Source organism: Leiobunum rupestre, chromosome 7 (assembly GCF_980474605.1).
Source record: "Leiobunum rupestre chromosome 7, qqLeiRupe1.1.hap1, whole genome shotgun sequence".
In the NCBI taxonomy this organism is placed as follows: Eukaryota; Metazoa; Arthropoda; class Arachnida; order Opiliones; family Sclerosomatidae; genus Leiobunum; species Leiobunum rupestre.
In genome coordinates this window covers 42003122-42015168 of record NC_143390.1, presented here as the reverse complement: position 1 = coordinate 42015168, position 12047 = coordinate 42003122, and the positions used below count along the sequence as shown (strand labels likewise).

Sequence of the window (12047 nt, the reverse complement as noted above, 5' to 3'; positions counted from 1 at the left end):
GATTTTAATTCGATAAAAAAGGTAAAGTACAAAATATGTCAGATGACGTAACATCTGTTGATAACATCGTAAAAAAAACAAGATAAAATTAAGTTTTAATGCGATAAAAACGAACGGTATTATCAAATACGTTATTAGGGGTTTTTTTAATAAACAGAAAATCGTATGACTACGTAAACACAAGAATTATAGAACAATTTTAACACTTCCTCTTGTTTAAGTAGTCATTCCCAACTCTGAACATAATTTAATTAAGCGCGGCTTATGTAACGGCTTTGTAAAGATATCTGCAACTTGATCTTCAGTGGAGACGCGTTGAACGTCCACTTCACCTTCAATTACTTTCTCTCGAACAAAGAAATGATGTATCCGAATGTGCTTAGTTCGGCGATGGTATTCAGGATTTTGCGCTAGTCGGATGGCAGCGTTGTTATCGACTTTTAGAACAGGCACCGATTTTATATCTACCACTTCCGAAAGCAGACGCTTCAACCAAATCATTTCTCTAGCAGCGGCGCTGGCAGCCATGATTTCCGCTTCAGTTGTCGAAACTGCAACAGATTGTTGTCGTTGGCTGAACCATGAAACAGCCCCTCCCGCATATTTGCAAACGACACCCGTGGTAGACTTGCTCGTTTGCAGGCAACCAGCGTAATCTGCATCGCTTAAACCTTCGAGAATGCCGATATTATGATTAGGCGTATAAATAATACCGTAGTCCCGCGTTCCGGATAAATAGCGAAAGATTCTTTTGACTTTTACGATATCTGCATTTGTTGGGTTCTCCCATGTCCTTGAGGCGACACCCACTGCATATGCGATGTCTGGACGTGTTCCAGTCATCAAGTACATCAGAGCACCAACAGCCTCACGATAAGAGAACTTATTGTCGCGGGTGGTGCTTCCTCTATTTCCGTATCCTTTAGAATTGGAGTCGAGACAGATTTGCAGTCGGTCATTCCAAACCGTTCAAGTAATTTTTTGATATAACCAGATTGGGTGATCTTGATGGAACCGTCGTTTCGTTTAGTAATTTCGATGCCAAGAAAATAAGTGGCTGGTTTAATCGTAATCTTGAATTCGCTTTCTAGTTGCTTGATAAAGGTTTTCGCTTCTTCATCGCCGGATACAGCAACTAAACCATCGTCAACATGTAGTGCCAAAATTATTTTCTTGCCTTCGGTGTGTATGAACAAACAAGGATCGGCGTCACTAGGTTTAAATCCCAATTTTATTAGGAAATCGCTGAAACGCTTATTCCAGCATCTCGATGCTTGCTTTAAACCATACAAGCTACGTCTTAACTTGCAAACACGATCGGTTCCGTCTTCGTATCCCTCTGGTTGTTTCATATAAATCTCTTCGCTGAGCTCTCCGTATAAAAAGGCGGTTGAAACATCGAACTGTATCAATGTCATACCCTCGCTTGCTGCTACAGCGATAAGTGCGCGGATGGTTCCAGATTTCGTGACAGGGCTGTAGATTTCTTTGTAGTCAATGCCCTTGCGCTGCTGGAAACCCTTGACTACCAGTCGGGCTTTGTACCGATCGATTGAACCGTGTGGATTAGTTTTTACACGGTACACCCATTTGCATTGAATGGCCTTGCGATCTTCTGGTAAGGATACGAGTGCCCAGGTACCATTTTCATGTAGCGATGTAATTTCACTATCCATGGCCGTTTTCCACAGCTTGCGTTCTTTGCTTTCTATAGCCTCGGTATACGTTTCCGGTTCGATGATATCGGCCATAAGTAAGTTGGCTTCCTGTACCAAACGGGCTTGATAACGATCAGGGGAACGTAGCTTAGAACGATCGCGTAGCTGTCGTCCAGTGGTGAAGATTTCGTCTTCCTCTGGTTCTGAACCTTCGTCCGACTTATTCGGCACGTCAGATGTTCGTACATGCGTTGGAATGGAAATGCCTTTTATACCGTTGTCACTCTGTGTACCTTCAGTGGCAGGATATTCAACTGATTTTCTAATTGGCTCTTCAAGGAACGAGACATCTCGGGAACGGATGACCTTGCGATTCACTTTGTTATAAAGCCTATAACAATCGTCTTCATCGTAGCCAACCAGAATGCATTTCAACGACTTTGGGTCCAATTTTCCACGTTTTAGCGAGAGGATATGTGAGTATACAGTAGTACCGATAACACGAAGATGCTTGATAGCGGGCTTGCGTCCATACCATATCTCGTACGGAGACTTCCCTTCGACGGATGACTTTGCAGTCCGATTCAAAAGGTAACCAGCCGTGTTGATGAGTTCAGCCCAGAGACTTTTCGGTAGATCTGCATGAGAGTGAAGCATTGACCTTGCAGACTCGACAATTGTCCAATTTTCACGTTCAGCAGAGCCATTTTGTTGTGGTGTGTACGGGGTTCCGATTAGTTGTTTTATACCGTTCTTAGCGAATACTGAGCGTACTGTCTCGTTGTCGAATTCTCCACCTCCGTCACAACGGAACGACTTGACAGTATGTCCCAGGGTCTTGGTTTCATTCAGGAATTGCTCAATCTTAGCCGCTGCCTCCGACTTGTGCTTGACAAAGTATACGGTACGGAAACGGGAAAAATCATCTTTGAGCAAGACAAACCATTGTTTTCCTCCAAGTGAGACGTCGAAAGGTCCGCACAAGTCGGAATGAATTATTTCTCCTGGCGCTGTCGCGCTATATTGCTCTCGCGATCCAAACGGCTTCCGATGAGCTTTACCAAAATGGCATCCCTCGCAACTTGAATTGTCGTAAGGCAATTTCATCTGTAACTCTCGTTCAACAACTTGTCGCACGTGCCGCTTATCTTGATGGCCCATTCTTTCATGGAACAATTGCACCAAATTTTCGCTTACCGCGGAATTCGTCTCGGATAACGTCAACGGCTTAACTACTTGAATTGACAACTTGAAAAGTCCTCCTCCTTTGTGTCGAGTACCCGTGAGATGCGTTTTACCATCAGTGACTAAAGTACAAACTTCGGTAGTCGACTGAAATTTGCTTTTAGGAACGTGATCGTGCGCGGAGAGTACTGAGAAAAGGTTTTTCTGGAACTTCGAAACTAACCAAACATCTTTCAGATCCAACTGTATCGTATTTCCATTAATCTGAGATTTTATCACCACTGTCCCTTTTCCAACAGCATTAGCGCATTGGCCGTTCGCCGTGGTGACGCCGTGTGATGTATCGAAAGCCTCGAAGGATGTGAAGTTACTTCGATCATAGGTGATGCGCGTCGTAGCGCCGTTATCGACGTACCAACCATTGTCGAAGGATGTTGTTGAGAATACCGAGCCGTTGACTGTCATTGCCGTAGTGGCGTAAGCAATGTTGGAGGATTGTGACTTCGATTGCGTATGTGATGTAGGGACGTCATCGCTCTTCGATCCCCCACCGGGAACTGGATTCTGTGATTTGTCGGGTCGTCCATCTTTAATCCATTTCTTGCAATGTCGGACTATGTGATCATTCTTTAGACAGTAGTTGCACCGGTAGTTCTTGTAACGGTCTTTCGGATTCGATCTTCCGTCCTCTGTCTCTTTGGTTTTACCGGGAGCTTTAGTAGATTTCGTCCGGATGACGAGCGCCTCTTCCGTATGGTCATAAAGTGAAGAATTCAATAGATCTCTCTGAAAAGCGCATAGTTGAGTCGTCAAATTATCGATAGTGCGATCGGACTTGCTGAGCAGTTTCCAAGACGACTTGAACGGGAAAAAGGAGTTTGGAAGTGAGCTCAAAATCTTGCAAATCAAAAACGTATTTTTGTAATCCACGTTAGACCGCTCCAGTTCCGCGACGGTCTCGGACCATAAGGTGCGTAAACTCGAAATTATTGTGGTCACGTCTTCGTTCGGTTTATACTCGATGAAACGTTGCATGCAATCGAATACTTTTTCTTCGGCGGCTCCGTCGAACAGCCTATGCAGCTCTTCCCAAATGTCAGATGGCTTCGTGAAACGCGTGACTTTTTGCAATATGTCGTCGGGCAACGAACTTAACAGAATGCGAGTGGCGTGGTTTTCGGCAGCTTTATATTTCGCAAGTTGCGCGTCATATTGTTTGACCTCCGCGGATGTGGCCGTTGCCGCTGGTTGAGCTGGTCTCGTAAGACTTCCGTTGATCACGTCGTCCGCTCCGTCCACCATACCCAGTGCCATTCGTACTCGAAACTTCCAGGTCGTCCAACCAGTCTTTCCGTCCAACGGCTTTATATGTAACCGCACCGCGTCCATCGTGGTAGCGTAGGGTTAACCGAATATCGAACTCAACGTACAGAGTTTACGCGCAGTGGGAGCGTGCTGGGCCCATAACCTATTAAGACTAGGATTAGCGCTCAACTGATTAACGATTTTAATTCGATAAAAAAGGTAAAGAAAAATTATATCACAGGAGACGTAACATCTGTTGATAACATCGAAAAAAAAAACAAGATAAAATTAAGTTTTAATGCGATAAAAACGAACGGTATTATCAAATACGTTATTAGGGGTTTTTTTAATAAACAGAAAATCGTATGACTACGTAAACACAAGAATTATAGAACAATTTTAACAAATATGACCGGCAGCTGACCGGCAGCAGCTGATTGCAAAACCCTTTGCAACGAACGTCCGGATTGGCTAAATTCATAGGAGGAATTTTTGGTTTAAAATTTCCGTCGTTCATATCATTGAACGACTGATCTAGTAACTACATCGCCGAATAAGAGGAGTAGAATACCCATTTCCAAAATTCAGAACGATTGTAGTTAGGGAGTGGTCGCTCAGTCCGTCGACACAAAATTTAGCGCTCGCTGACCGATTTCTGTAGAATAGGCCTCCTGGTCCGTCGGCGGTAAACTATCTCTCAAAATTTAATATTTGGGTGTGAAAGGCACCACTAATTGGCCCTTTTAATGTAAGGTGATAATGACATGATTACCGTTTGAGTTTTAGTATACTGTTGGTTCGCGCCAAAACTATGCATTTAGTGACCCCTTGGATGAGAAGAGTTCAATGAGAAATGTTTTAAAAATATATGAGCCCGAAACAAGCCCGACTAAATAGTTTATAAACGTTAACCACGAAACGAAGCACACATTTCAGAGCCCGAAAACAGTCCTTTTAAATGAATCCCCAAAAATTAATTTTTTAAATTGATCCCGTGCCAAGCCCAAAAGACTTCGCTAAAAGTATGAGCTGAGCCGGAGTTGAACTCAGGGCGTAAAGATATGCTAATAAAATTCGAATATGCTTGAAATATTTAACCAATAATTAGGAATGATAATATTGAAAAAGTATTTTAAAAGTTTCCAAAAACTGACAAATGATGGCGCCAACATAGTTTATCCACTGTCGTACGGTGAAGAATATTTTGGTGTGCAGTTACGAGTCCCGTTGGATGTAATAGTTGATTTTATAAAATGTCTTTACGCTTGCCCAACTTCTTAAAATGTTGCCCTGGAATAGTTAAGTCAATGCCTAAGAATGAGTTCATAAGCTCTTTAGTGGGAGAGAAAACGGATCCACAGCTGAAGCGGGGAGGCAACATTTCAACAAGATAGCCAAGGTTTTTTTTATAAAAAGAACTATCGGTCTGAGGGCGCAGATAGTCTTTGAAATTCGTACAAGTTGATACAGTTTAAATAAAGTTATCAACAATTTCGTGGACAATATCAACACAATTTAAGAAATTATCTAACTGCTTATCAAAGCAAACAATGCAAAAATATAATTAATAATTTAAGAAATTATAATAATAATAATAATAATTGGTTTATTTAGCTTCACTTAAGAGAAGTATATATACAATTGATATAGGCCAAGTCAGAAATGACTTTTAGGCCATGTAACCCCAGGCAAGTATAGGTGTGAGAGGTATAAAAATATCAAATACCAAAGAGGAAAAAAAAGAAAAAAAAACTTACAGAGCAAATTCAAAAGAAAAAAAAATATATAAATTTTAAATAATGCAAAAAATTTTAAAATAGAAAAGGGTATAGTACAGTTACATCAATTAGATATTTTTAGTAAAGGGGGCTGTTTATTATGAAATTTTTCGCCTTTTTTTTAAACTGCGTTAGATTTTTTATTTCATTCGTTATGCATTTATTAAATAGATTAACACCTTTATAAAAAATAGATTTTAACGTTTTGGCGGTTTTTACTTTTGGTAGGCTTAGTACATTGTTTTGTCTTGTGAATGTATTTTTAGGGTTATTTAGTATAAAATTATTATTTTTATAAATAGTCAATGATTTATATATAAATATCAAAGAACAAAAGTCATATAATTGATATATGGTTAAAATTTGCATAGATTTAAATAAAGGTTCTGTGTGGTCGAGATATTTCATACGACAGAGTGTTCTAATTGCCCTTTTTTGAATAAGGAAAATTCGTTTTAAATTCAGTTCAGTGGTGTGGCCCCAAGTAGAAATACAGTAAGTTATTCGAGAATGTATCAAAGCATAGTACAGCTGTTTACAAATGTTATCCGTTAGGAGAGATCTATTTTTTGAGATTATATAGGTAGCAAATGATATTTGATTGGCTAATGCAGAAACATGAGTGTTCCAAGTTAGATGTTCATCGAAGTTTAGACCCAAATATTTATAATTTGGTACTCTTTTTAGATTAACATTGTTAATTTTTAGGCTCTCGTTATGGCAGATATTCTTGTTAGGATTGGAAAATATTAAATAGACAGATTTATCAATGTTTAGTTCTAAATCATTTATAGTCAGCCAATTATACACATCTTTTAGCTCAACGTTGAAATATCGTATTATTTCATTTAAATCACTACCACCTTTTAATCCTAACGTGTCATCTGCATATAAGTAAAAATTTTCCTGCATTGAATTAGTCAACATATCGTTGATATATAGGTTAAATAAAATTGGAGAGAGGACAGATCCTTGAGGAACACCAGCCTGAATATAGATTTCGGTTGATAATACACCTTTTACTCTTGTTTGGGTTGTTCTTTTAGATAGGTACGAAGTTATCCAATTGTGGCTATTTCCTCTTATTCCCATTAAATACAGTTTATGAAAAAGCCTTTTATGATGTACAAAATCAAAAGCTTTTCGTAAATCTAGAAAAACTCCTACTACAATGTTACTGTTGTCTAAGTTATCAATCAAATGTTTATAAACTTTATTAATCGCCAATTCTGTGTTACTTTTCGATCTAAACCCAAATTGTTTTTCATTTATTATTTTATATTTTTCACAAAAATTACTTAGGCGTTTATAGAAACAGTTATCGAATAATTTCGCTAATACTGAGAGTAAAGATATTGGTCTGTAATTATTCGGCTCGTTTTTATCACCGCGTTTGTGGATCGGTATTATTACAGTTTTTTTTAGGGCATCTGGGTATACGCCTGTATTAAAAGATAAGTTAATTAAAAATGTTATGGGCTTTTTAATAAATTGGGATGAAAGTTTGATGATTTTTGGTGAGATATCGTCTAATCCTGGGGAGGCATCCGACCGCAAGTTTAAAATGTTTGTTTCAGTTTCCTTTTCATTTGTTTCACACAAAAATAAAGTATTCGGAATATTTTTAACGTTATGGAATGAGTCATCGTTGTTTTTTATTTGTTGCTCCTTTGGGACTCGGGAATTGAAAAAATTGTTTAAAATTTCTCGACAAATATCGGTATCAATTTGATTTTTTTTTGCTTTTCCTATTAGATTATTTACAGTTTTCCAGATATTTTTTATATTGCCCTTTTCTAAATCTAATTTTTTATGGTAATAGTTATTTCGAGCGTTTCGAAGGGAGTTATTACAGTGATTCCTTGCTGTTTTAAACCTAGCAAGGTTAATATCATTTGGGTAAGTATTGTAACATTTTTTAAGTTTGTTTTTTGCTTTTATTAATTTTACGAGGTCAGGGGTAATCCATTTAGAAGCGACTTTATATTTTTTGATTTTACGGTATGGAAAATTTGCATTGTATATATTTGAGAGGATTTTAAAAAAAAAAGTCAAACGCTAGATTTATATCTTTAAAGTTATATAAGTTTTCCCAGCTTGTATTACTCATTTCTGATAAAAATGTATCTATATTTTTTTGTTTAAAATCTCTACATTCTCGTACGGGTTTTTCGATTTTAGCTTCTTTGAACATAATGGATATGGGGTAGTGGTCAGATATTGCCCAGTCTTTTTGTATCGTAATTCTTATACTTGTGTTTGTGTAGCAGTGGTCAATTAGTGATTGCGTCTCATTTGTTACCCGGGTTGGATTTTGAACTAATTGGTTTAAGCCTAGGCTATTATGCATATCTAACAGTAGATTAGTATTGGAATTGGGCTTTTGAAGATCTATATTAAAATCTCCAATTATTATTTTTTTGTCATTTATATGGCCTAGGTTTTGTATAATGGTTTCATAATTCTCAAAGAAAGGCCTGAATTGTGTACCTGGTCTATAAATTATACATAAGCTAATATCGTTAATTTTTACACCATACGATTCAATATTCTCGTTATTAATGCTGACATTTTCTATTACTTCAAAGTCTATATGGTTCCTAATATAAAACCCTACCCCACCTCCCCTACCACTGTCTCTACCCCTTCCTGTAAATTTATAATTTTCCAAGAAATCCCCATAATTCCCATTATACCAGGTTTCGTTTATAGCATATATGTCAATTTCGTCGGGGATGTCAGTTTCAGAGTTAGCTACCAGTTTAAAGAAATTAGCCGACGCACTTTTCACATTAGCATAAACTATATTTAGCATAATCTTATAATATTTAGACAGATCTTAGTACAAAAACAATTTTTTCGTTTCCCCTAGATCGGAACCACTTTTCCTTGTTCAAAGTCATATTTAAAAATTTCATTTCCTATCATAATTTTTGTGGCTCCAGTGATCTTAGATTTTTCCGGATATTTAGATTTGGCAAATAATCTTAGATAATACCTCGCAGTTTCTTGCTCCGGGGTGTAATCATGATTTAAATAAAGGTTGCTTCCCTTTAGTTTTGTGCTTTTCGATAATAATTTCACTTTGGTGTCGTAGTTTTCAGCTTTGAAAACAACTGATCTTATCCTATTCTGATTATAGGCTCCTTTCCTATACACTTGACTTGGTGTTATACCAATTTCTTCTTCTAATTTGTTATAAAATATCGAGCGTATATTCTCAGCTAGTTCTGACCTTGACTCAGTTTCATTGTCTGGTAGACCCTTAATGATTAAATTATTTCTCCTTATCGTAATATCTAAATTTTCCAGTCTTAATCTCTGACAGTACATCAGATTAAAAAATTAAAAACTGAAAAATACGACTTTAATGAAATGCTATTTACAAAATGTTAACGAGTTTGACCGCGAAACGATAGATGATAAATGTTTGAATAAAATTGAAATTTATGTTTTTACAGAAACTACATTGCGTCTTTTCTCCGGGCAAATATGTTATTCGCAGGCTCGTTGACAGTTTCGGCTGGATCGGAAATTATTCGTGTTGCCTACCAAGATAAACATTCAAGAGATTAGACCTCTAATACATAAGATAAATATTGAAAAATAAACAAGTTAAAGCTGCTCTGAACATTTTATCAGTAACCTGTACATTTTACGAACAAAATATCGACGAAACAAGTTGGTTGCAACCACAACTATAGCTCATTTACATATTTATAATTTTAATGCTGAAGTTGAATACTCCTATCATAATGAACTCCTGCTCAACATGAAATAGGTTTTTGGGTAGGTAAATAGTTTTTACCCAATGAGTCTTGTAGGTTTTTCAATTCAGATATGAACCACAAAAAACTAGTTATAGTCATAAGAATAATAAATTATTCCTACCGCCACACCCTCCGTACATAAAGGTTTCACATTTCTTGCTATCAGTATTGTAATAGTGGCGTTCCCACCTTGAATCAAAAATATCTCATTACCACGCGTTTTAAAGTTAATTCGTGTGAGGATATGCCCTCAAAAAGTTGTATTCAAACGCCCACCTTGCTTTGCACGGTCCTGCTACAGGTGGCAGTTGGCACCTGGCTCTGGGGTCGTCTTTCACCGTTGCGCCTTCCGCCGGGAATACGGAAGCTGTTTACCAAGATATCGGTTCTCATTCAATTAAGGTTAAAATATTAAAAGTGTAATTTGCTATAGAAATTACACTATTCAGTGTATTTTTGAAGAATCTGCCGCTAATTCAGAGACGCGATTTGTAGGCCGAATTGAGTTGGAAATATGTATTTAAAACGGATCCTAAAGTGTTTCGTGTCAGATACACATGGATCCTAAAAAGTTCCGTTTCGGAAATGTGTTCCATATTTATCAGAAACAAATTAAAGTTTCCTAGATTGGCTTTTCTATTTTTTTGTTTTTGGTTTAATACGAAATTTACTTTTTACTGAACCATACTGAACAACTCTGAGCCAAACCAGAAGTTGTTAATCTCTCACGAAAGAAGTATCCATGTTGGCCATAAGATTGTGCTCGAGACTCTTTTCAACGGGAGCGAATTTTCCTTGAAAAGCGGATGTTTACACCGCATCATGGCACAAAAATATACCACCTGTATTACTCCACCTAATTACGTCAAATGTTACAATTAAGCTGCGTAAGGACATTAGAAATATCAGGAAACGATAGAGGTATACACTTGGAATGTCTAAGGTTCCATTGGGACTGTGATACGAAAGCGCGTCGAGAAAAAGGCGTGGCTTAACTACGTCAAGTGTAAGACGTAACACGACATTTCTAATTCATTGGCTCGAGGTTTGACGGGTAAAGAATGCGTCGTCATGGTAACAAATAGGCGATCTTCCCGCGCAAAATAGGCTTATAAAACAATGGATTTAAAAACTTCAATTGGTTATCGTACTTAATATTTTAAAGTAATTATAATGTTCTTCGCGAAAGAAGTGTAGTGATACCTAATTTCAGGTATTTGTATGGTTATAAAAGAGATAATCAGGTAAGCTAATAATATAATAACCGTGACTAGGCTTAATGACGAGTTTTCGTCGAATTAGGGTAGTGAGACGCGCTTGTTTTTCTCGTGAGTTTTCCCGATTTAAGACACGCCCGTTTCTACGAGCTTCATCACGGCCGTAAAAATCTTCCTTAGACATTCCAAGTTTATATACTTTCCTGGAAATATATTAATCCTATGTAATAATTTTTTAATTTCGCCTGCACAAATTGTTCTTCGAAACGTATAACATTAGCAGTATAGCAAAATGGCTACTTGTCTCGTAAGAAATATATTGTATACTTTGATCAGCACAAACCTATTTCTGAATTTTGTAGATTTAAAATCTTTTTCGAAAAGCTGCTTAAGAAATAAATCACTTAAAGGTCCTTACCTGTAATAATTATCAACACCAGCAAAATGCAAATGGTGGGTTTCATATTTGAAGAATCAGAAAATATATTTAAAGCGAAGAATGAACTCTATTGTATACTTTCACTGCGCTTCGAAATTTATAGAATGTCGCAAACAGTTTGTGGAATTGGGTTTAATAACCAGCAAAAAAAATTAATTTGATAAGTTACTTCCCCCCTCTTTGCCCTTCGATTCTCGAGCTTATCGAATAATTGCGGATGTACACATCAAACAGAACAGCGAAATTGCCCAAGGGAAATCCTATTTTGTGTGTCAAGATTGCGACTTATCGAAAGTGCACTAACTACTCGTTAAGAAGAAGCACGGTTTAAAGAGGTCAATTCTGTTCTTAGGAAATGCTGCGGTTTCAGATAACATCCATAACTTTTAAGACCCAATATTTCCCGTACTCGTTGTTATGTTTATAAATCTTATAATGCTCGGTATATCATTAGTGGCTTTGTGACTCTCAAGTCTCAAGTGGATTTCCCGGTTATTGGATCTCGGCAAACCTGCACTCTTCAATTACTAAGAGCGTGAATTGCGTAAGCTCTTTCTTCACACTGTTTCGACATTTGGTTTCATCGCATCAAAATATGTCAAGTTTGTTCAGCCATATCTACTCTGAAATAAAGATATTTTATGTCACGGGTCTTTCAATAATTTGTCAGGCTTCTGAACACCAAATTTCGCTTA

At 37.3% G+C, this 12047-nt stretch overlaps 1 protein-coding gene across 1 annotated transcript; it reads right to left on the bottom strand.

Annotated features, from left to right (window-relative positions):
* Positions 1-9263: 9263 nt before the first annotated feature.
* LOC149936349 (kappaPI-actitoxin-Avd3a-like) lies at positions 9264-11454 on the bottom strand. The gene is made up of 4 exons (XM_090181503.1): positions 11332-11454; positions 9973-10063; positions 9818-9885; positions 9264-9474 (listed from the first exon to the last, which is right to left on the bottom strand). Exons 1-4 carry the CDS (start codon positions 11375-11377, stop codon positions 9422-9424), a joined length of 258 nt encoding a protein of 85 aa, XP_090037629.1. The 5' UTR covers positions 11378-11454; the 3' UTR covers positions 9264-9421.
* Positions 11455-12047: the final 593 nt, after the last annotated feature.

Bases quoted from the DNA above. Each gene is read 5' to 3' on its own strand.
- LOC149936349 (XM_090181503.1), bottom strand. From the start codon at position 11,377: ATGAAACCCACCATTTGCATTTTGCTGGTGTTGATAATTATTACAG. The intron at 9,886-9,972 runs GTGGGCGTTTGA...TTTTGATTCAAG, and splicing joins GCAGGACCGTGCAAAGCAAG to GTGGGAACGCCACTATTACA. The intron at 9,475-9,817 runs GTAGGAATAATT...TTATCTTGGTAG, and splicing joins TATGTACGGAGGGTGTGGCG to GCAACACGAATAATTTCCGA.